A 24,871-nucleotide genomic window follows, 5' to 3' on the forward strand; every position below is an offset into this window, starting at 1 on the left:
AACAGAAGATAAAAGGTAACAGCTCAAAACATTAAAAGCTCAAACTTCTACATTTGAATAAACTACAACAGTACATCAAAAATACTAGAATAACACATAACAATAACAGGATTGAAAGAGATTTTGAGGACACAGGAAAACACATTTAAAAATGTAACAGTGAATTAATGTAAACTATTTCTGAAATAAACATTTGCAATAGAGTAAAATTAAAAAAGATATTTTAATTTTAAAAGGGTAAATTTGTAGGGCCTACACCAGTTCAAACCAAAGTTTAAAATTACTAAAAATTATTTAATTTTATTGTGACAGTGATAAAAAAGAAGTTATAATTAAACAAAATATTATCCTCTATTTAGAAGTGTTTGCGACATGAAAACGTATTGCATAGTAGGAATGACCCTGTAACTTTAATTCTGAAACGGTGCTCTGCCTTTTTAAGAAAAAAAAAACATGATGTCATAAACATGCGACTAAATGACCTGCGCGCTTCTTTTACTGTCTATGGTTTTAGCCGGTGGGACTGACTCACATGGGTTATGTAAATCTAGTGGGCAAATAATTGCACTTGATTTATTTAATTTAATTGACTGTATTTATTAAGAGTGAATTATGCATCGTGTTTTCTGTTCGCGGTGGGTTTTATCCGGGCTGTCAGTGACAGCTGGCATAGGCATCGGTGCCACCTTGACAGCAACCGGCGATCGCCTTAACAAAAACCGGTATACGAGTCACAGAGGCGGACTGCTGGACCGAATCCCGGTCATCCCGGTCCCGAGCGTCGACGCAGCGTCAGAGATTAGCCCGTACCAGCCGGGACAGGTGGCTGTAAGCAGATCCACAGCTGTGATGAAGTACGGCTTCCCTTCGCTGTCCAACATCAAGAGCAGAGAGTCCTACGTGACCTCATACGACCCCAGAAACAGGACTGCAGCCTGGGTCATCGAGCAGCTCAACGCCGAGACAGTAACCGGGACTTCGGACAGGAAGTTCTGCGATTTCAAAGAGGACGACTCGGTTCATGTTTACCACAGATCGAGCAATGCGGATTACAAGGGCAGTGGGTTTGACAGGGGTCACCTGGCCGCAGCAGCCAACCACAAATGGAGTCAGAAAGCCATGGATGACACCTTCTACCTGAGCAATGTGTCACCACAGGTGAGTCACGCACTGTATAACAGCTGATCAAGCCTCTGCAAACAGCTGTTACAAAAGTACAATTCAAATGAAATTTATCCTTGGATAATATTAATAATCTATTTTTAAAATGCCACATATAAACGGTATATAACTATTTAATTAAGAGAAAAGTTGTGTGTGTGTGTGTGTGTGTGTGTGTGTATATATATATATATATATATATATATATATATATTTATTTTTTTTTTTTCAGTTTGCCAAGAATTCTAAAAATCCTTTCTTTGTATTGGTCTTAAGTAATAGTCTAATTTTCTGAGATACTGAATTTGGGATTTTCCTTAGTTGTCAGTTATAATCATCAGAATTAAAAAAAATAAACATTTGAAATATATCAGTCTGTGTGTAATGAATGTATGGAAGCATATGGGTAGCATTATTCAATTTGGGATGTAATATGCAAAATGACAATGCAATATGTAAAATGGCAATGCATTTCTGTATTTACATTTTCCAATACATTTGTGCAACGTTTGGTGCAAATTATATAATTTTCATTTGCCGTTTCCTACACCAGTTTTGATATGTAAAATGAATATTAATTTTAACGCTTTATAAGTTGCAAAATTAAAATGAAAATGTATTACAGAAATGATTAGAAATGTCTAACATGTTCAAGCAAAAACTGTGGCAAAATGATAATTTAAATGCTATTTTTCTTAAATGCATCAACACTCACAGTCAAGACACTTACGATTGCATTTTCATCAATGACCCGCAATGAATGTAGCAAAATTCAATGTGCACACTGAAAATGCATTCCGAGCCGACCACATCTCCGCCCCCCTCCCGCCCTGTCAATCACTGCGTGAACAAGGCGGGGCTTACAGAAGGTCAGAGACTCAAGTGAGAGAAGAGGATTCAAGTGAGAGAACATGGACAAGACAGATGGTCCGTGTACGTTTTGATCATTTCAGTTTATGGCTTCAATATTTCATTCACACTTGTGGGCGGAGCTGAAACGCTGCTTTCATCTGATTGGTCGAATCGCTCCGCCTTCAGCTCTGTCTTTTTATTCTTTCAGGCAGAATAAGAGTCAGTGCGAGTGAAGCACTGTAATGTGTGAAACCACCGCTCACTGTTAATTAGCATAATATTTGAATCAGATGTAGCTGGGCACATAATTCGTGCTGTCGAGACCTGCAAATTATTTCTAGGTTGTAGTATTGTATGAATATTGTCCCACTGATAAATACAGTGCAAATAGTTCCCTCTCTTTGGATAAAAGTGAAGTGGAAATAAAAATCAATAATAGAATGAACAGTTCCATGTCTGTAACATTTACCACTCTCATCTTTTAAGTCATAAGGCACTAGGTATGTGTGTGTGTGACATTAACCCCTTTACGTGCAAACATCGCTGACGGCCCCAGTTTATTATTGTTTCACCTTCACAGCACATTAAACATCACTGTCTTACTTCATCTGGACAAACTATGCATCAATTGAAAGTTTAAAGACTCTAGCTTCGATATTTGACCAATATTTTGATAAAACATTGTTGCAGTGACAGATATTTAGTGATTTATGTCAGGAGTGCAAAATAATAAATCCGTATTATGCCACATTTTGAATAGAAATTCACCACTCACTCATATTCAGTCACGTCAAAAGCGGTTTATTTGTGTTCACATAGACTCACTGAACAGCGTCAATAAGGATTTATAGACCAAAGATGCATATCTGCGGAGATATATGGATATATTTACTGATGTTTACTTCATATTTCTTCAGACAGAATCGTCATTTCTATTCATTTTCCACGGATTTACGCGATCAGATGATAAACAGCCTCTCCCAGCGATCTGTGTATGTGTTTGCTGTGCCGGCAGCTCGTGCTGTGTGTCTCAGACTCCGATTGGGCCTTCCCAAATGTCAATCTGAGAGTGTAATATCTGGACACCGCCCCATCGTGTCACATGCTTCCTGCACACTTCCTGGTAGTTATCTGGCCAAAACAACACTGAAACACCTCTGTACACACAAAATATCCGAACAATAAACCCGCGATTACGATAGTAAAGCTTGGTATGAGAATTTCTTGAGATCTGGGGCGTTTTTATAAAAAAAATCGAAAATGTACATCGGAAATGCTAACTTGTGCAGCGATGAAAAAGGCTACAAATAACATATTTTTACAACAGTAAACGACCAAATTCCACCCCTGATCGCTAAAGGAAGTTATTGTAAACACTCGATCGGGGTTTAAAGTGAGTTTTTAGTAAAAGTGTACTAATAATTTCATAAATTGTCAGATGTAGCTTGATGCTAACGTTAGCACCAATGCTACTAATAGCAGGTGTTTTTCTTCTTCATAATGCATTTTTGTCTCAATAATTCACGTAAGGTCGTAAGAAAATGTTTTGTTGTATTTTTATAGTAAGACTTTTGATAAATAAGGGCTAAATGCAAAGAGAGACTGAAGTGAGATCGCTGCTTTGTTGCTTTGTAAAGCCTGAAAAACCACAATCAAGGCTAATAAAGGTGGAATAAAAACAAAAGAATAATGATAAAAGAATAATGCGGATAATGTGTCATACCTGGCGGAGGTGTGAAAGACTCGTTTGGTGAGAACAATAGAATAATGAATCGGGCAGCTTTCAACAGTGAAACATACACAAAGAGCACAGGAATGTTTACATGTGAGATCTTATAGAGATGACAAGTGCCATAAATCAATCTGATTAGCCTTCTCTAAAAACACACATGACATGGCCTTAGAAAATATTTCATAAAATTCACCGTTTTACAGATTCGATTATGAAATTTTTTATGAAGGTTTGGAAGACTTGTGGCCTTAGCTACACTGTGTTTTCAAACTCATTTCCTACATCAACATTTTTTTAAATACATTTAAAACATGTTTTTTATATTTTTATTTTTGTTTTTATGTTTGAGCTTATATATCTCTATTATCATAACAGTCTGAGTGATTCTGATTCCTGAACAGTAAACTTTAAAGTGTCAGCTTTGTGAACAAAGGTTGATTATGTATCTAGTCAGAAAGAATCATGAGCAGAAACCTTTTTATTTTGGGTATGTAATTTCGGTCTCCATGCCAAAAAAGGGGGGTTACTAGTAAGGGGTTAATAAATAATTGTAAAAATTAATATAGTTAAATTTCTAAATAAAAATAGTAAAATTAGCTCTATGCTGCTCAGTGCTCCTGTAGCCTACCCCAGAGCGCCCTCTCGCGGCTGTAGTCGGTAATGTTTTCTCTTGGTCCTGAATAAATGCGACTTATATATGTTTTTTCCCTCGTCATGACGTATTTTTGGACTGATGCAACTTATACCGAAAAATACAGTTAACATTATTATTATTATTTATTATGAGAGTAATTGACACAGACTAGAACTTAAATGTTTCACCCAATTCAGCTCAGATCTTCAGACTCATCTGACTCGTGTTGCTTGTATAACTGGCCAGACTTACCTTCCCAAAAAATCCTATTTAATTTTATTTAATAAATTTAACTCTATTTATTTCCACTTCACTGTTATCCAAAGAGACAGAACTATTTGCGTGGGACAATATTCATACAATAATTAAACGGGGTCTCTTGCAGGTTTCAGCAGCAAAAATTATGTGCCCAGCTACATCTGATTCAAATATTATGCTAATTAACAGTGAGCGGTGGTTTCAGACATTACAGTGCTTCACTCGCACTGACTCTTATTCTGCCTGAAAGAATAAAAAGACAGAGCTGAAAGCGGAGCGATTCGACCAATCAGATGAAAGCAACGTTTCAGCTCCGCCCACAAGTGCGAATGAAATATTGAAGCCATAAACTGAAATGATCAAAACGTACACGGACCATCTGTCTTGTCCATTTTCTCTCACTTGAGTCTCTTGACCTTCTGTAAGCCCCGCCTTGTTCACGCAGTGATTGACAGGGCGGGAGGGGGGCGGAGATTTGATCGGTTCGGAATGCATTTTCAGTGTGCACATTGAATTTTGCTACATTCATTGCGGGTCATTGAATGAAAATGCAATCGTAAGTGTCTTGACTGTGAGTGTTGATGCATTTAAGAAAAATAGCATTTAAATGATCATTTTGCCACGGTTTTTGCTTGAACATGTTAGACATATCTAATTATTTCTGTAATACATTTTCATTTTAATTTTGCAACTTACAAAGCATTAAAATTAATATTCATTTTACATATTAAAACTGGTGTATGAAATGGCAAATTAAACTTATGTAATTTAATTTTCATTTTCATTTTGCACCAAACGTTGCACAAATGTATTGGAAAATGTAAATGTAAATACAGAAATGCATTGCCATTTTACATATTGCATTGTCATTTTGCATATTACATCCCAAATTGAATAATGCTACCCATATGCTTCCATATGAATGAATATAATATACAAGTTTCACTTTTTGAATGGAACTAGTGAAATAAATCAACTCTTTGATTATATTCTAATTATATGACCAGAACCTATATATAGATTAATAATCAGTGTTCGTAAAGTTCTTAAAGACCTCTTAAAATGTATTTAAATTATTTTTTATTACAAATCATTTGTTTAGTATTAATAGTAAAACCATTATTGAATTAATATAAGTGTCAATGTCAATCAAAATGTCTATATATATCAGAAAATAAAAAATAGATATTAATAAACACGGTTTAAAATGCCAACGATAATAATGGATTTAATTTATTTTTAATATTTATTTATAATTTGTTTATTATCAAATAATGAATTGATATGTCTAATCATAATTAATAATATGCTAATTGATATGTAAAAATTTATAGCCTGAATGCACTGTAAGTCGCTTTGGATAAAAGCGTCTGCTAAATGCATAAATTAAATTAAATTTAATCAATAAGGAAAAAAATAAACCAGAAAATTTGTTTAAAAAGTCACCTATGACAATTAATTTAACTTATTTTTTTCTATTTATTAATAATTGCTTCTTATTAATAATTCAACGTACTGAATTTATAAAATGTCTAATCAATTATGAGTTAAAAAAAGAAATTGGTTTTGGTTATTAAAATTCTTCTTCATTCTGTGGTATTCAAATTCTTACTCATGAATTGAAAAGGATGTCATTCATTCATTTTTTAATTCTTTGTGTTGGTAAGAACCAAAGAGTAGGGTAGATTGCCATGAGCACATTATTTTATACAATCCATAAAACCACCAATCATTTAAAGAGTTTCCCTTTTTTTTTTTGTAAGGGTAAATTATGGCTGTTAATACTGCTGATATCTTTCCCAACAGAATCCTCATCTAAACCAGAATGCATGGAATAACTTGGAGAAATATTGTCGCTCTCTCACCAAGCATTATCAGAATGTCTTCGTGTGCACTGGACCACTGTACTTACCCCGGTAAAAGCCTCTCAATATGCTCCTGAGGAGCACTGATCGAGATATTTCAATGAGCCTGAAATCAAGATATGCAAAACTATTAAAATCAACTGATATTTTAATACATTGAAATCTAATTTTCCCCTCCCTGCATCTACAGACAGGAACCTGATGGGAAAATATATGTGAAGTACCAGGTTTTGGGAAAGAACCATGTAGCCGTGCCGACTCACTTCTTTAAGGTTGTGATTCTTGAAAAGCCAAGAGGAGACGTGGAGCTGCGGTCCTATGTGATGCCCAATATGCCGGTCGATGAGAAGATTCCACTGGAACGCTTCCTGGTTCCCATCGAGAGCATCGAGAGAGCATCTGGACTTCTGTTCGTACCAAACATCATGAAGAGGACCAGCAGCCTGAAAGCCATCACTGCAGGCTAGTGAGGAGTTTATCCTGATTACTGAGGGGGAATGGAAAATACCTCAAAAAGTTTCATTATGACACTGACAAGCATTTATAAAGTTACCATGGAAATTATTTAATTTTCAATATATGTGGAAAACAATATATTTCAATATATGTGGTAAAACTACTGAGAGAGATCAGTCACTGGCACATGCTGACAGTCTCATGCTTTAGCCTATTGCTTAATAGGAGAGATTGTTGTATCATTACTATTTTTAGATGTCAGCCAATATGATTTTTAACCATGCCAAAACTCTGTGTGAAATTAGATTTTAATTTCAACTGTGAAATGTCATTTGTACTACTGGAAATAAAACCAGTCTAAAATCATATTTGTGTTTTTTATTCACATTTGATGATGATGATTCAGAAATGAATGGTATTTAGAAACAATATCTTGTTTTAATCCTCTAAGAAAATAACATAAATTCATGATTGTCACCACATTAAAAATGCACAAGCCCATAATTTACCACATTATTGAACTATATACCCAAGTATAAAATTTACATTTTGAGGATGAATTAAGTTGAAGGTAATGGGCAATTAGAAAAACAAGAAACACTGAAAATGACTGCTGGTGAAGTACCAGCGAAGTTTTCACCCAGCATTAAATATTAGTTTGTTTATATTTTTGCCACAGAAACTTATACACGGTTTGTGATAACCTACAAAATGTGTATATACTTTGTTAATTCTTGAGTGCTGGGATAAAACAGACTACAAAGTAACTAACAATCATATCTGGTTCATTTTAAAGTGGAAACTGTCTTCGAAACTGAAGGCAGATTACCTTTTGAGTGACATGTTTTGTTTCGGGTCTCGAGCATCAGTGACAAACATTTGCTGGACATCGACATTCATCAAACATTAGTTTGTTGTAAACAAACCTTACATATAAAGTGACATTTGTGCTCTTAATTCAGTCCAAACTGCTCCATTCAAACTGTATGTGTTAGCTGTCTTTGGTGTGCAATCTAGTTGTAGTCAACGAAATTCGAAATTAAATTGAAATTTATAAACCTTCCATTCCTTCTTCGTCGACGGCGTTCAAAATGCAACCAGCCTTGTCGACGTCATCGCATATTTGCATAGTGCAATCGATTGGTCTTATTTTCTTATTAACCTTCATGAATCGTGATTGGTAAATAATTTCTTGCATAATTACCTTTCTTTTTGTCCCTTTTACTGAGGCTGACTTGAAATCAGTAAGAGGCTGTTTTGTTTGCATATTATTTAATATTAAAAAGGAGGACATTCCTGAATTCAAATGTATATGTACAACTGGTGAACAATTCTGTCAAAACAGTATATATCACGAATATTATTTTAATATTTCAGGTCTTTGTATTCATATATTTACATTTACATTTAGTCATTTTGTAGACGCTTTTATCCAAATCGACTTACTGTAAAGCGATTCTTTAAGATGCAAACACAGGAAGTGCTCCAAGTTACAGGCATTGTTCAGATAAGTACAAGTTACAAAGGGAAGGAATACATAAATGTATTTTATTTTTTTAAGATGAAATTAAAGCAAATATATATATATACTTATAATATATATATATAATTATATATAATCGCATATGCTATTTTCCTACCTTCAAGCACTGCTATTTCTTTCCAGAAGATTCAAATCTACATTGTCAATATGATCCAGTTGTTTGGACCACCATCATAAATGCTATAAACTGGATCAATATCGTATTTCAATATACATCTGCCTTTAAAAAAAAAAAAATCTATTAAAAAAACTAGGTGCACACCCACTTGAAGAGCACTAGATGGCACTATGGTCTCAAACAACATTTAATAGAGATCACTATGAGGAGGTCAAGGTTTTGGTAAGTTATAATTACACAAAAACATCTTTCTCCATTGATTTACATTTTAAAAGTAGCAGTGTATTTTTATAAAATATAAAAGGTTTTGCTTTTTTATACATCACAAATATTTGATTTTATTATAGCAGCTGATGTGTTAAGAAAGACGTAAGTGTTGACACTCATGGACAAATACTTTGCTTTTATTCTGAATGGCACTCACTGAAGTGCACCCATCTTGACAATGGCATTCTACATGGATATATACATTCTGTCCATAGCATTTACTTAACTTTACACAGGTGAAACAATATATATTTTTCTCAACAACAGTATTTTTCTTGGACTGTACAGTAAACTAACAAATAAAGTAAGAACCCTGAAATAGCTAAATAAAACTTTAATAATTCTAGAGGCAATTGTACATGAATTGCACTGAACATTTTCTTCAACACAAATGAATTCTAATATATTGGTATGTCTTCTGATCATGTATGTACATGTGGCAAAACCATCAGCGTAGCTCTGAAACACACATATAAAAGATGTAGAGGTAAAGCAGAAAACACTGTGGGGATTTTACATGGTTTCTGATATATAATCATGCCAAACAGGAAAAAGTTGTCTTTAAATTAAGTGACACTAAACAGCAGCCCTTTGACTCACACAATGTGTAAAAAAAAAAAAAAATTGTTTAATGTGCCATACTGTACTATTGCCTTCAAAAGTGTATTTTTCAGGAAGTCCAGACATGTTTTATTTGCTTGTTTTCAATTTCTCTGTATTAAAACAAGTTATTTCTGCAAAAGTTCACAGGCAAAATAGGTCATTTGTTTATTGTGAATAATGCAGTGATACATGAAGCCTAACTCACACAGAAGTCACTTTCAAACCAAGCAGCTTTCTGTAGGTCAGCGGTGGTGAATTCACGTCATCAACCTGTACCCGTTGCAAACTGGGAAATGTATCGCCCACACATGAAATTACAGATTACTTTTGTAATGATTTGATTTTGCCTGTGAAAACTTGCCTAACAGTGGTTAATGAGACCTTAGCGTAAGTCTTAAAAGTAAATTATGTAATTTCTGCATCACCAGCCTAACCAACTGAAACTGCAAAAACAATGAATGTTTTCAGACAGGATTCTCTGACTCAATTGTTTGAATAAACGGACAGTTCTTCCTTCAACCTCACACCAGTGGTATTGTAACATCCCCCCCAAAAATCTTCAACTTTAAAGAAATGTAAAAATCACCATGAAACCAAAATGGTCAGTTCTTCTTTTTTACGGAATATTGCAGTCTCTACTATTAATGATTCATTATTTTTATTATTATTTAATTCATGCATCCTCATGTGCTCCCCTTGCAATGATATCTCTTCTCTTCTCAGATGTAAACACAGCAGTTAGCAAACAGTTCCACGTCAACAAAATCAAGTCCTGTCCTACATTTTTTCTCGTTCAAGAAGCCATTTCACCCGGATATACTAAATCACAATTCATAGTTTTCAGTCATGTGATTGGCTCGAAGACCTGAAGGGCAAAACATCCAAGGTACTGCAGTGCACGCCTGTCAACTTTCCATACATTTCCAAACCACAAAGAGTTAGATCACCTCTTAAAAGAATAAATCAAAGATGTGGGGGGAAAAGGCCATTTGCCTCAATATTTCAATCACTAAAAAAATTGGGACATTCAAAAATGTTTGATGTGAAAAACACTTAAAGTACCTTCATTTATTAAAAGAGTGATGTGAAAATATTTTAAAATGATGATACTGTTCATACTTTGTATAGGCAAGCAGACGCCTTTTGCCATTTCTTTATAATGGATTTGACACAACTTTGCACATTGTGTTTATATTCTGGGTTCATCTGCCTGCTTGTACAATGTATGCTTCATTAATAAGGTGTATACTAAATTTGGCTTTAATAATACGGTAATATAGTGTCTTCCTATACTTAATACAAGCCTCATAACAATAACTTGTTATTGGTTATTGGTCAGTGGCGGAAAGGTGTGTTCCTGTAGGCTTCTGATGTCCGTCAAAGCTAGGAAAGCGGAAAAGATGAGCTCAACTTCTGTTCAGTTCACACTCATTCAGACTTCAACCAGTACTCTTAATTTTGGGCTTGAAAAAAAAAACAAATGTAGTTGAATAAATAAATTAACTAAACATAATTTAAAACATAAATTAATAAATCAATTAAAAAAAATAGTTAAACAGAGCATAAATTCTCTTGAGCTTCTACGATAAAAATAAAATAATAAAATAGCGAAAACAGAGAGAATACAAAAAAAAGATGTTTATACATGATGTTATGTGGTTCGCCCTTGCAGTTTTTCCAAAATTATTGTCCCAAATAAACTGATGTGAATATTTATACATACAGAAACACTGACAGTCTTCAAACTCTTCTCCACGAACCTGATTTGAATAAAGTTCAGTGAAGCTAAAACAAGTTCGCCTGCTTGCAAAGGGTCTGTGAGCAGCAGGGTTGATGCAACTATTGCCGTGCTACTCGTTTGATGCAAACTGCATCTGAAGAGCAGAAAACATCACAACCTTTAAGTAAAAACCCAGCCACGTACCCTTCACACATCAACTCAAGTGCTGAATGCCATACGCTTTGTACTTGCTGCTCTGAATAGCCTTTATAACAAGTCCACAGAAGCAGGTTTTGGTTAAAGGGTCCATTCTAATGCTATTGAAAGTGCATAGAGTGGAAGAAAGACATCGTGGGGGGGACACACCGACTGTACTGCAGGTGCGATGTTGGATACGGAGTCTAATACTGGCCAACAGCAAGCAGTACGAGGACGTTTCTATCCACGGCGTTGATAGCAGAGGGGCTAAAGTGTGTCGTGGTCTTTGCCCGGTCTAGAAGCAGCACCTGAATATACAATCGGAGCTTGTTTTGTTTTTCTTCTAAATAAAGTACAGCAGACCTCAGCACAGGAAATACACACTGTACGAAAAAAAGGAAATCTCTTTTCTCTGAAAAGCCCATAAAAAACTATATACATTAAAGAGGCGCATCGCCTCTGTACAGACTAAAATGTTAAGCACATACAAAAAAAGTATGCAACAAAATGCGATGCTTAAAAGTCCTCTCTTTAACCTTACAAAAAAAGTGAGCGGTTTGTGCTACTGCTGCCCTGGAGTGACACAAGCAAGAAAAATGATAAGAAAGGGATGTTTACGTCAAATGGAAAATAGTGTTTCAACAAATAATTACATTATTATCATGCCAAGTCCAATCAAAAGGTACATATGCACAGTTCAGATCTAGAGATGATACAGAATCTGCTCACGGCTTACATCGGTGACAAGGGCTATGAATGAAGCATCATGGGACATCTGTGTGTGGCTAATAATCTAAAAGGATTCAAAAAGACACACTAGCCTTTATATTCTGAATGAAAAAACAACATTGTGCAACTCTATCCAATTCGTTCCCAATAGTTATTTTCGACCCAGTCCTAGGGACCCCGCCGTATTGTAAGACAGTTACCCATAGCCCTTGTCCATCACTAGACCCTCAGGCCTGTGTTGTGTGCTTGCGTCCACGCTAGCAGTTGCTGCTGTTCCGAAATTCGCCGTTTTCTGTGATCTGCAGCTTGGTAGGGTTGGTGGGAGAGATGCCGTTCCTCGTTTGCATGCTGTAACGATCCTTCAGCTGAGACAGGGCGCTCATTAGCCGGGCGTTTGCGGCGTCCAGGGAAGCGATTCTCTTCTCCTGTGGGGAGTGACCATTAATGGAGGTCAGATAGGAGAAGGTGATTAACAGTGCATGATATTTAATGTTTAATTAAAGTCTTTCTTCTCCGTAACAGACGCAAGGTGACTGGCACTCTCTAGTTTGAAACATCACGGACTCATTACGCCGTCTAAAAGCCATAAAAGGAATTCACAGAGTTTAAATTAAAATTCATGCGGCGATAGCAGTAATCTCTCCTTGTCTTTAGAAACTAAATTTATGATGCAAACAGTCTTTAATGATTTTGATGAGTGCTAAAGCGAGTCCACAGTGGGTGGTTTTTATGCTCATCAAACTGTTTACAGAGACACTGATTGTCCCCGGAGGACACAGGCGTTCATCATTAAACTTTCAGATACATTAACACCATTAAACCTCAAGAGACCAGCTCACAACATCATGCTGAAATCTAAACCAAACACAGGAGGGCGCTATGACCCTACTAATTTGATCAATTGAACGCAATCAATTGAATGCATCCTTGCTGAATAAAAAAGTATTAATTTCTTTCTTTTTCTTTTATTTTCTTAGCTTTAAATCATACTGATCTCAAACAGTATAAATGTTTGATAAAAAGTATTTTAAGTCTTTTTTTGCAGGTCACTTTTTGTTCAAATACCACTGCTGTGTGACCAAATAATTTGTCTCTCATTTGATATGAGCTCATTAAACCACATAGTAATTATAAAAAAATTAGCTAAATGCTTTTTAAAGTAGTGTTCGATGGAGTATAGCATGTCTTTTTCACTTAAATTAAGATTCTAGATCCAAAAGCATGAGTCGAACGATATCAAACATTGCCTTGGCTTGAAAAATGTATTAACATAAACAATGATTCGATATTTAATTCACCTGGGCTTCAATGATTTTCTGTTTGGAGTCTACAATTGCCTGCATGTCTGTGTGATCTTTCTTCAGCTCCTCTTCAACTGACATCAACCTGAAAAATGAAATTGCCACATCCATAGTTATGCTACAGATGCAACTTAAGCAATTAACTGAACTAGAAAATAATACTTACAATTCCATCAGAGGTTTATGTAAGATGCATACATTTTCAAACCGTACATTTTGAATCCTTGTAAATTCTAATGGATCACCACTAATGGGGTTCAAATCTACAATGTTTCAGTTTCTAGATCAGATCTTTAATCACAAGACCACCCCAAATCGTCACCTGGTGATGATGCTCTTCATCTGGTGCTCTTTCTCATCCTGCTGCTTGCGTAATCGCTCCTCCGTGTCCTCAAGCCGGGCCTGGTACTCCAGGAGCATCTTCTGGGTTTGGTCATCCTGGCTCTTCATGTGAGATTCATACTCTTCTAGCTTCTTAGCAGAAATACGCAGCTTCTCCTGCAGGACAGCAATCTCCTGTTGATACTGAGGAGGAGAAAGAGAGGATGAAGAATGAAGGATTAGAGAGCAACAAAAGCTGTGTAAAGAGGGAGTAATCGGGTGTGTACGGCTGTGGTGTGAAAGGCATATTACAGGAACAGAGCCATGCTAATCATCCCACATCTGTCTGCTAAGCCCAGGAAATCCAGCAAAGCTGTATGAAATATATCTAAACAGGTGCTACTGAATATTTCAAAGATTAACTTGTCATGTGTTCTGGGGCAATCTGGGGAGTATGCTGCTAACAACACCAAACTTGAAATCAATGTGTCTGCCACATGCATACATGTACATTATTTTACGTTATTTTCACTTAAATATCATGACTCTTGCAGGGTTTAGCATGGCAACGTACATGACAATGTTAATGTGTTTGGTCTTGGCGGAATAGGTCTGCTGCTAATGCTAATGCATCAGAGAAAGTACCGAGACTTGCTACTGCTAATACATCCACAACATGATGCTGTGAGCATGTAAGAAATACTGCTGCTGCACATATAACATATATGAAATAACCCCCAAATATAACATACATGAATAACCCCATAGCAAATCTATACAGGTGGAGTACCGATACAGGAGAGAACCAATCAGCTGTGCCATGTGATAATGATGTCATTATGTCAGATTGAGTTAGCCCTATCGTGCTGCACCATCTAGAGTTTCATGACAGAACTTTGTATTTATAAGGCTTGTCTTTTGTTGAATTGACAGTAGATCAATAAAGACAGCATACCTTAACATTAAGTAAATTGATCTTGTATTTGGGATGTTTACATATTTTATAAAAAAAATAAATAAGAAATACTGATTTTGAAAATTCTTTTTTTTTGCTGTGTTGTTGCTTCAGGCAATTCAGAAACTAAGAAAGTGTAGCACGAAATGTTTTATGCAGTCGTTCAGAGAAGAAAGTTTTTGAGAACTCACTCTTGATAGTCTCCATCTTGAGATTCTGCTTGGTTAAGGGCTTACAGATACAGAAACCCACTGCTTTATAAATATGCAAAGGCTTTGAATAATAAGCCTAGTTTTCTCTGTTTTTTTTTTCATCTTGTGATTTTGCATCTAGACTAAAACACTGTTGTGCAATAAGCTACATTCCCTGTAGAGGATTCAACCAATCTTCACAGTATCACTTACATTAACAGCTTCAAACAGCACGGATGCAGTGGGGTTCTGCTGAGGGAGAAGCTTGAGTATGTGGGTGTACACACTCGGTGCACTCCGACGGGCTCATTATTCATTAAAGAGCAGGGGAAAGAGACGGCAGACAAGCCTGAGCCAGACGTGTGCTCTCCACTACTGCAGTATAGTGATTTGAGCCTGTTCTCCTAAATTACAACACCACAGAGATCAAAAGTCCGCTTCATCTAAAGTCTGTTTCAATTGCGGTCTTGCTCTCCGAACGACATCTACCTGTCTGCAGTTTGACATCCACAGTCCTCGTATCAGTTTAGGACACAATGCAGTGACTAAGCAACTGGATCTGAGCCTAAAATATCCTCAGATCTTTGTCCTCGGAATAAAAACCTTGGAGAGTTCTGTGTTTCTTGGAAAAGTGCGAAAAGTTAGCAAATTACACTGTTTAAAAGTTTGGGGTCAGATTTTTTAAATACGTTTTGACAAGTCTCACTCTCATAAAGGTTGTACTTAGTTACTATATTTATAAATAATATTATTATTTATATATTTATTATTATTAAAATGTACAATAACTGTTGTCTATTTTAATATATTTTAAAAAGTAATTTATTCCTAAATTTTCTAAATGTCTCCAGTCTTTAGTGTCATATGATCCTTCAGAAATCAATCTAATATGATAATTTAGTGCCTACTTAACATTTCTCATTACTATTAATGTTGAAAACTTAATTTTTTTTTTTTTTGGAATCCGTGATAAATGTTTTTCAGGACTCTGATAAAAAAAAAGTTTGCAACATTTATTTGAAATAGAAATCTTTTGTAACATTATAAACATATTCACTGTCACTTTTGATTGGTTATAGGTTTCTTTGCTGAATACTAGAACAGTACTCATTTAAAATGAACTGGGGAATTGCATTATGGCAAATGCTGAGCTACTGAATATTAATTAGGTTTACATGATGTCATTCCAGGAAGGTTACCTAGCAGCATCAGCATGACGTTAATATTATTCATAAACATGTCCTAGCAGAAAGTCCATTATGTTCTACAGATAGTGAAACTAGCTAATATATTTTATAAGAAATCATCATTGTCTGCAAGCGCTTCCTGTCTCTGTGCCCACGGGAGGCCAGTTTTGATCACGAAAACAGTAAGCCTGCTGTATTTCTGCATATACTGCTGTTTTCCGTGCCGTAGCATGAGGTCTCATTATTACCTTTTCAGTTGGTGTGAGATCCTCCTTGTTTGGAAAGTCCTCCCGGTGTTTCGAATCTGGGTCAATTCCCTCCTGCTCCAAATATTGCACATTCATATTCAGCAGCCACGCAGCAGTGCGGTCCAATGCATTGGGATTCACGGGAGATGGAGCCTAATAAAAGTTCATTCAAACACACACACACACACACACACACACAAATAAATTATTGTATCATAATTAGCCATTCTAACATCTATATGACTCTTAGTTTTCACTTATGCACACAAACAAACAAACAAGTGCCTTAAAACTTTTCAAGGTGACAACAACACTTGCACTTGCTAGGAGAAACATTTGATCATTTGTTAATGAAGATTCATTCCGCAGACATCAAAGTAACAGTCTGGACAATAGGAGCAGTCATTTAATCACTAGCGTAGTCCAGCAATTAATTCTGCTTGTCTGCTCCGTTCCTTTCGCCTTTGACGGTGAGAGGGCTGCGCGTTCATCTCAACCTAAGAGCCTTGTTGATTGTAGCAATGCACCAAAAGACTCATTAACCCCTGAGAGACCTGTGTGCCAATTTGTTTTAAGGATATCAGCCGAGTGCTAGCTAATTTAGTGGTATCTAAGTTAGCTATGGGAATGTAGCAACTCACAGACCTATTGAGACATAAAGGATGTGATCGGTTTTAAAATGCTTTCTCTTGGGAACATGGAACTTTGAAAAGTATCTTATTCTTGATTGTAGCAAATTAATTACAATAATTAGATTTATAACATTTCTGTTCTGAAAAAAAAAATGTGAATGTGGCCTGCCTTGCAAAACCTGCCTCCTGCATGCCATGTGCAGGTTTCAGTAATGGCAAACAAAATTACAACAAAAATGAACTGTAGACAAAAAAAAAAAAAGTTCTTAAAACTTAAAACTATGAATAAATAATTGCAATCAAATATTATTTATTAATATTAATTATTAAATAATCAAGTTATTCTAAAAAAATAGTAGCAAAATAGTATCTCAATGATGCTAAAATACACTGGTCCCATTATAGCCACTAGTTTTGGATCTAAATTTTTGACAAAATTTAATTTAATTTAAATTAATTTGAAACAAATAATAATATTTGTAAAAACTTTTTAAAAGACACATGGATATATTAGAACTGTAAGAAGTAAAATAAATGCATAAAATAAAATAATAAAATCTGCGTTAAAATCAGAGCAAAACTGACTAATATTAATGTATATGAGATGATGTATGTTTAGTAAAATTTAAAGGGTGTTTTCATCAAAAGACAAAAGAAAAAAAAAACGTGTGTAAAAATGAACTCACTTGTTTGTGTAGGGTGCGCTGCTTGGATTCTGGACTGTCCCCTTTGGAGGACGATGACTGCTGCCTCAGTCTGGTGCTGCTGCTCGGCCAATCAGGAGATGATGACATCATACTTCCACTGGAGGGGCGGGGGTACGGTGTGGTGTTGAGCATGTTGGGTGGAGTGCGGCCCCTTGTGACGGCTGGAGGAGGCTGGTCTATCCGGCGCTGCGGCCCCGCACTGTTCTGGCGTGGTACGTTGGCTTGGTGTTGGGGCTCCGTGAGGGACAGCTGTCTGCGGGTGAACTCTCCAGAACACCGAATGAACTCGTCCCCGCTGCTGCCTCCTCCGCCGCTGGCCCCCGTGCTGGACTGGCTCAGGAATGGGTGCTTTGACCCCGCGGTAGCTGCTTCCTCTGCGTTACTCTGGGAGCTGATGGAGCTCTGGCATTCAGATCCCGAATCGGCCACCGCACGGGGCAATCCGGCGGCCATCTGGTACACAGGGTTCTGGAACGAGAGCGGGGCGAGCAGCTGGGACCTCCCCGGGGCAGTGTCTGTGCTCGGTGTGGTGGGGGTCTGACCTGCCCTCCTCAGGGTCGGACCGCTGGGCGTGTTGCCCTTAGCGGTGCGGGTGGTCCACACTCCTGTGCCCTGGCCCACAGAGGTCTGGCTGTCATTGATGGGGTCGCTGAAGGAGGTGTTGGGAGCGCTCTCGAGAGAACGACTGTCCTGCAGGTCCACCATTGACAAGCTCTTGCTGCCGTTGGGGATCTGAACATCTGGCTCGTTGGCCTCCGAGTAACTGGAGCTGCGGGCAGGCGATGGCTGGATCACAGAATTCTTTGTTACGAAAAACAGATCCTTGTTTTCAGGGGTTGGTGAGGGCAGCCGAGTGAAATCCACCAACCTGTCCAAGTGGCAATGGGACAACATGAAAATCAGAGCTGTCCTTTAATTCAAATCAAACTCATTGCTAGCAAATCCAGCTCATTTGCATGTGTGTGTGCTGACGTGACTGATCACAGTCCAAACACTGCACTTTGACAAAACATGCAAACTAAATCTCATGACAGAAAAAAGATGCAATAAAATATGCCTTTAAACCACCCTGAAGAAAAGGATTAGGAGAAGAACAATGTCTTGCTTTGGTGCTCTTTAGTCAAAACAAATCTGTTTCTAATGGAGAAACTGGCCATGTTAACTGCATGCATTATATTGTATCCAGTTTCTATATTTACACTATCGTTCAAAGTTTGGGTCAGTTAGTTTTTGATTACAGAAAAATTAATACTTTAATTCAGCATTGTGTGCAAATTTTACAAAAGATTTTTCTGTTCTTTTGAACTTTCTTTTAAGCAAAGAATCCTGAAAATAATGTATAACGGCTTTCTGAAAAGTTTTAACTGTATTAACCATTTCAACATATTAAAATAATAATAACTGTTTGAAGTATCTTCTTTGCAAGTAATGCAAGTAATCTTCTTTGAAGGCATTTGGTGATCAGTAGAGCAGCAAGAGAAGATATGGCATTTAATAAGAGCCTTGCTTGGGACACATTTTACACCTTCATTTTTTACCGTATTCCAATACAGTATGATAAAGATTTTACTAGCTTGCAGTTCTCCCTCTCAGCTTAATTTGCATTTCACAGTGTCGTGTATCAGAGTCCACACCTACTGTAAATATATGAGTGCTTTAAAAGTATTTCCCTCATTTCACAGACTGCCACAGTAAACAGCCATTAACTCAGAGCCCACAGATTTAGATTTTTTTTTTTAAAGCAGTTTCAGTTTATCGGTTCCTCAGAAGTATAAGTAATGCAAAGCAAGTCTGTATTTTAGCTTTTCAGTTAAATTCTATATTTCTTATTACTTTTGGAAGGACTATAATCTGCAATCTAGACTAGGATGAAACCGAAAATTCTGGATACGTAAGACAAATCTTTCCTCGACTTACCCTGTGATCTCACTGTCCATGACCATTTTCTGCAGACCAGTAGACAGGCTGCTGCTGGGAAGAGTGGGGGAGCCCACACGCTCGGTGGGAGATGACACGGGGGCTCCGGTGGGGTTCGTCAGGGCCGAATTCACGTCCCGCAGGATCCGTGCTAAAGGACCCAGCTTAGTGATAGTACTCTACAACACAATACAGAACTATGAGTGACTGATGTTGAGTACATGCAATATATTACTACGGAAGAAACATTTAAATAAATATTAGCTTGTTTTTTTCAGTACAGTTTGAAGCAGACAAGAGAGCCTTTGCTTTGGAGTGATTTTAATATGTTGAATGGGATCTGTTTGATTCAGTAAAGATGGAAAGTGAATCCTAATGACCAAATTGGTCAGTTGGTGTAAATCTGGACATTTCTATTGATGGTGCACAATTCAGCCTAACAGCAATCTGAATTTTAAAAATGGTTTCTAGCAACTTGGTGTACATATTGTCTAATAAATCTGGCATTGTGTACTACAATGATTGCTGGCTTTTTGATTTATTGCTTTTACCCAAAGTCACTTTGGATAAAAGTGTCTGCTTGATACATAAATGTAAATATCAGCTATTGCACATTTGCGATCACTAGCCACTATTGTGGCTCATGCAGTCAGATTTTTTAAAAATCCATTCTCTTTAGATAATCATTGGATAAATTAAATTAAGCTCTTTGTAATTTTTCAGAATCTCCTAGCTATTTTTTTTTTATTATCTCATATAACACTGAGATGTGATTGTAAGATTTTCTGTGAGAAAAATGATATTTGTCCAAGCGCAGACTCTCACCTGATCGAGTTGTGAGACGGCTTCTGACAGGAGAGAATGGAGAGTGGAGAGCTCACGGCCCAGGTCAACATAACCCTCGAAGCCTGCTGTGTTTGAGATGGTCTCTGGGTTGGAGATCTCCAGCAGGAAGCGCTGCATGTTGGTCCATTCATGCTCCAAAAACTGGTTCATGAAGGACATGTACTCCTCCTTACTGCCAAACCTACAACATAAAACACAGTCAATACAGTGTGCTCTGATCAAAATATACCATCCACAACAGTTTATATATATATATACACGTGTGTGTGAGAGAGAGACCCTGGACCATAAGGTTCAGTTTTTGGAAATTGAGATTTATACATCATCTGAAAACTTTCCATTGATGCTTGCTTTTTTAGGATAGGACAATATTTGGCCGATATACAACTATTTGAATATCTGGAATCTAAGGGTGCAAAAAAATAAAAAAGTTATCAATATTAATTAAATCGCTGTCAAAAAGAAGTCCTTAGCAATGCATATTACTAATCAAAAATTACATTTTGATACATTTATGGTAGGAAATGTATAAAATATCTTCATGGAATATGATCTCTACTTAATCTCCTAATTTTTGGCATAAAAGAAAAATCGTAAATTTGACGGGTTTTATATATATATATATATATATATATATATATATATATATATATATATATATATATATATATGTATATATATATATATATATATATATATATATATATATATATATATATATATATATATATGTATATATATATATATATATATATATATATATATATGACCCAGTCTAGATATCAGATTCTAGAGTATATATATATATATATTTTATTTGCATAAACAAACACACTCACTTGGTGAAGTTGGCAAGGTTTTGTGTCACTTTGGCGATAAGTGTAAGTGTCCTGGCGGTGCGGTCGTCTGGATATTCCTGCATGAGGCTGAAGAGTGAGGGCGACATAATGGCAGGACACAGGAAGCGCAGGAAAAGAGATGCGCTGATCAGGCGTTCGCTGATGTCCGGTCGTCCTCGGTTACTGCACTCCTGCCTCCAGGATGCAAACACTTCCTTGAGCTCCCGAGGAAATACGCTGGAGTGGAGACACAACAAAGCGATTTGAGCAGAAAACATCAGAGCCTCCACCACATTTTTATTACAGCTAAAAATATCAGTATACAGGTCTGGAACAACATGAGGGTGAGTAAGTGATGACTTCAGACCAGTGAGCTGAAATGTTGTCTAGCACTGCTGAGTAACTGTTTGGTCACAAAAAACGACAACACTCCCACATCGAATCACAGTCACCGTGTTTAACTGCTACACCCTTCAAGCGTTACACCCGCATTTCATTTTCACATCACTGCCGTAAGGATGTCCCCTGCTGCGGCCTCTATCTCACCACAATCTGCCGTTTAAAATGCTCTTTTTAAGACAGGGAGACATGAAAAATGCTGCATAACATAACCGTGGCAGAGTTAGACACAACTTATCAAGATGCTCCTCAAAGGGAGAAAAATTACATTTCCAGATAGAATATCTTGCACTAGGCCATTGCAGGAGGGAATAATTTCATAACTCAGCATGCATTTGCAGATACGTAGGTGATGATTAAGGAACAGCACAGTCTCTATGAGGACAGATGGAGACCTCTCACTTCCTATTAATCTTACTATGCCAGGCATCATGGGCTTTTTGGAGAAATTACAAGATTGCTAATTCAGGATCTGCCTAGAAATATTTGAAAAGCAGCCGAAAACCTTCATAAGACATAACATTCCTGCATGTTTTTGTAAGCATTTACACATCTTATAGATGCTTATTATACCCGTGACTTGCATTGCATTCAAGGTATATATTTATACACTTGCAATAGTTCCACTTTAACACAATTAAATGTGCTTCAGTATATCTTAAGTTGGACTTCAGCACTACTTCTGCACAATTAAAGTGTATTAAGGACCAGTTTAGTATACCAAAAGTACAATTGCAGAGTATTTTTATTAAGAAACTATATATGTAAATATATTTGTAGTATATTTAGAATAAAAAAAAAAATGTCATTCAAATTTGTGTACATTTATTTTTCACTAGGGATGTTTCCAATAAAGAGAAAATTCCCATAAATCTGTCTAGGCCAGGCAGTTGAGATGAGCTGTGTGCATACACTGATATGAGCAGTGAATTTGATGGCATTACCAGTAAGAATTGATGATCTTGCAGAAAGCCAGCTCGCAGCACATCTTGAGGTTGCTCTGGTGCTCATGCAGGTCACTGGAGGAACACTTAGACGGATCCACCTCGCAGTTCTCGTCTGACTCATACAGGGCTTTGATGAACTCACCTGGGACGAAGAAAGGAAACAATGCAGAAACCTCATTTAGCACAGACAGCGTGCATCCTCCTGCAGAACTGCAGTGCTGCTTATATGTTACAGGTGCACAAATTTAACAAAGGAATTATTGGTATTAGGAATTAATATTACTGTTGCAAAAATCTAAAAACATTTACTCGTCAGATGAGATACGAACAAGGGCTGATTAATTTAAAGTTCAAAATAAACACCATCTTTAAAGAAATTGCAGTAAATGTTTAGACACATTTCGATTACATCACATGAATCAACTGATCACGGACATCATTCTGTAAGTAAAAAAAAATGTGTTTTAATTTCGTAAGGCACAAAAATTTAAACTATGTTATATGTACAATGCATCACTTTCTCACAGACTAAACTTTTGAAAGTATTTTCCCAGCATCAAACCAGCTCTTTTGAGGGAAACCAAGCCTAAAGCTTTCCCTCCTCACACAATTTTGCTCCCATACTTGACTTGATATCTTAAATAATTGAACAGAACTTCAAAAACACAGACTACACACAAAAAAGCAGTAAATTATTAATTATATATTCTCACACCCATATTTGACGGTCTGCAGAATTGCACTGCTTTGATTTGAATGACAATTTTCACAGAGACGTATACACAAAGTCAGCATGTTTTCTATACCTAAAGCATCCTGAAGGTACTTCTGTCCCACTAGTTTCAGGTACTTCTCTATAGCTTTAGTAGCAAGTGTGTTCTCCCGGAATATGAGATGCTCATTGTCTCCGCACCGATCCACCTCAGACATCATCAGATCTGTCAGAAAGTCCTGAGGGAGACAAAACGTTAAAAAGTCTTTATTGATGAGCCGAATTTCTAGAGAAATGCTTGAAACCTTAGTTTAAATTATAAATGCTTTCCCTTGATTCTCATTTAATATAGATAATAAAGTTTATCCCAAACTCGTCGGTCAAGCAGATGTTTCTGTATTTGACTGATTGGGATGCTTACACAGACACATCAATGTTTTGAAAAAGTTTTCATGCCTTATCAGATATTTCAACTACATTTATTGTTGTTTTTGCATAGAAAATGGCACACAAATCGTGCAGGCTTTAGAACACACAATAAAACTCAAAGGAAAAGGCTGTTTTTGTGTCTACTGTGCAGCTTCTGGTCTGTTTCCTCCTTTCTTTCCCCCTCTGCCCATCTTTGATCACTCTGTTTTTGAAGTCCCACATTTGATTCTGAACCATCCAGAAATGTGTGTCTGACTGGATGACCTGGAAAACAGCAAATGCATCTGAAAGGCCGGATGCAGGGGTTTTTATTCGGAGTCCAGGAGACACACAGCAGCTCCTCCAGCCAGGACGTGTTCCAGATTGAAACGGTCATGGATATCCAGCAGGGGAGATGACTCATACACAGTGATAGCGTATTGATTGTGGGATAATGGACATTGTATAGTTCAGCGAGGTCTTGTTGTAATACTCTTTGCCTCACTTCCTGTTTTTCCTCTCTTATGATGCATATCTCATGTCTCGGCTCCACCTTCACTGCATCTGTAATCGGTTTCAGCTGAGACCTCACAAGCCCACGAGTAAACATGCTAATGATTTGTTCTTAAGTGACCCCTGTGAGAGGTCTTTGATAGTCTATAGGCTTCATTTACATTCAAAGTATAATTTACATACAGAGCTCCAAAATGTAGAAAAGGCAAGATAAAAGATCAATTTAAAAGATAATTTTAATTATTACTAGTTGAACATTTTAGATGATCAAGATCAAGTTAAAAGATTACAGAGTTATGGCTGATGGGAAGATCTTAAGTGAATAATGACAGCATCTATGCACTTTTTCTTTTGCACAGAGAGAGAGAAAAAAAGTGTCTGGAATGTAATGACAGGAAGTGTAATTTACTTAATTGCAATTCTAAGAAATTCAAAAGGTAATGGCTTTGTGGGAAATTAAGTTCTGTCAGTATAAACTATATAAAGCCCCGTTCACACCAAGAAGGATAACAATAAAGATAACATTACTAGCATCCACAACCAACGAATAATATAGTTTGTTTATTCTAAGCGCACGCTCATCTGCCGCTTTAAAATTCTCAAGCTCATTAC

General features: G+C 36.7%; 2 protein-coding genes across 11 annotated transcripts in view; one reads left to right on the forward strand and one right to left on the reverse strand.

The window, feature by feature from the left end:
- Positions 1 to 475: 475 nt before the first annotated feature.
- Positions 476 to 7,322, forward strand: endog (endonuclease G). Its single transcript, XM_052564260.1, has 3 exons — positions 476 to 1,158; positions 6,444 to 6,553; positions 6,693 to 7,322. Exons 1-3 carry the CDS (start codon positions 613 to 615, stop codon positions 6,967 to 6,969), a joined length of 933 nt encoding a protein of 310 aa, XP_052420220.1. The 5' UTR covers positions 476 to 612; the 3' UTR covers positions 6,970 to 7,322.
- A 1,685-nt stretch (positions 7,323 to 9,007) lies between these two features.
- dab2ipa (DAB2 interacting protein a) overlaps positions 9,008 to 24,871 on the reverse strand; it is an 89,419-nt gene continuing 73,555 nt past the window's right edge. For all 10 annotated transcript variants that reach the window (XM_052564240.1, XM_052564241.1, XM_052564244.1 and 7 more), the window contains 10 exons: positions 23,433 to 23,577; positions 22,624 to 22,768; positions 21,281 to 21,517; positions 20,421 to 20,622; positions 19,596 to 19,774; positions 17,658 to 18,546; positions 16,340 to 16,492; positions 13,760 to 13,962; positions 13,435 to 13,522; positions 9,008 to 12,561 (listed from right to left, as the gene is read on the reverse strand). In XM_052564240.1, the coding sequence (XP_052420200.1) occupies positions 12,394 to 12,561; positions 13,435 to 13,522; positions 13,760 to 13,962; positions 16,340 to 16,492; positions 17,658 to 18,546; positions 19,596 to 19,774; positions 20,421 to 20,622; positions 21,281 to 21,517; positions 22,624 to 22,768; positions 23,433 to 23,577 (2,409 nt within the window). In that variant the 3' untranslated portion in view covers positions 9,008 to 12,393. The remainder of the gene's footprint in view (positions 12,562 to 13,434; positions 13,523 to 13,759; positions 13,963 to 16,339; positions 16,493 to 17,657; positions 18,547 to 19,595; positions 19,775 to 20,420; positions 20,623 to 21,280; positions 21,518 to 22,623; positions 22,769 to 23,432; positions 23,578 to 24,871) is intronic.

Source organism: Carassius gibelio, chromosome B8 (genome assembly GCF_023724105.1).
Source record: "Carassius gibelio isolate Cgi1373 ecotype wild population from Czech Republic chromosome B8, carGib1.2-hapl.c, whole genome shotgun sequence".
Taxonomy (NCBI): Eukaryota; Metazoa; Chordata; class Actinopteri; order Cypriniformes; family Cyprinidae; genus Carassius; species Carassius gibelio.

Excerpts from the sequence above, each read along its gene's own strand:
- endog (XM_052564260.1), top strand. The coding sequence starts at position 613 with ATGCATCGTGTTTTCTGTTCGCGGTGGGTTTTATCCGGGCTGTCAGTG. Across the intron at positions 1,159-6,443 it reads TGAGCAATGTGTCACCACAG|AATCCTCATCTAAACCAGAA; the intron begins GTGAGTCACGCA and ends CTTTCCCAACAG. Across the intron at positions 6,554-6,692 it reads GGACCACTGTACTTACCCCG|ACAGGAACCTGATGGGAAAA; the intron begins GTAAAAGCCTCT and ends CTGCATCTACAG.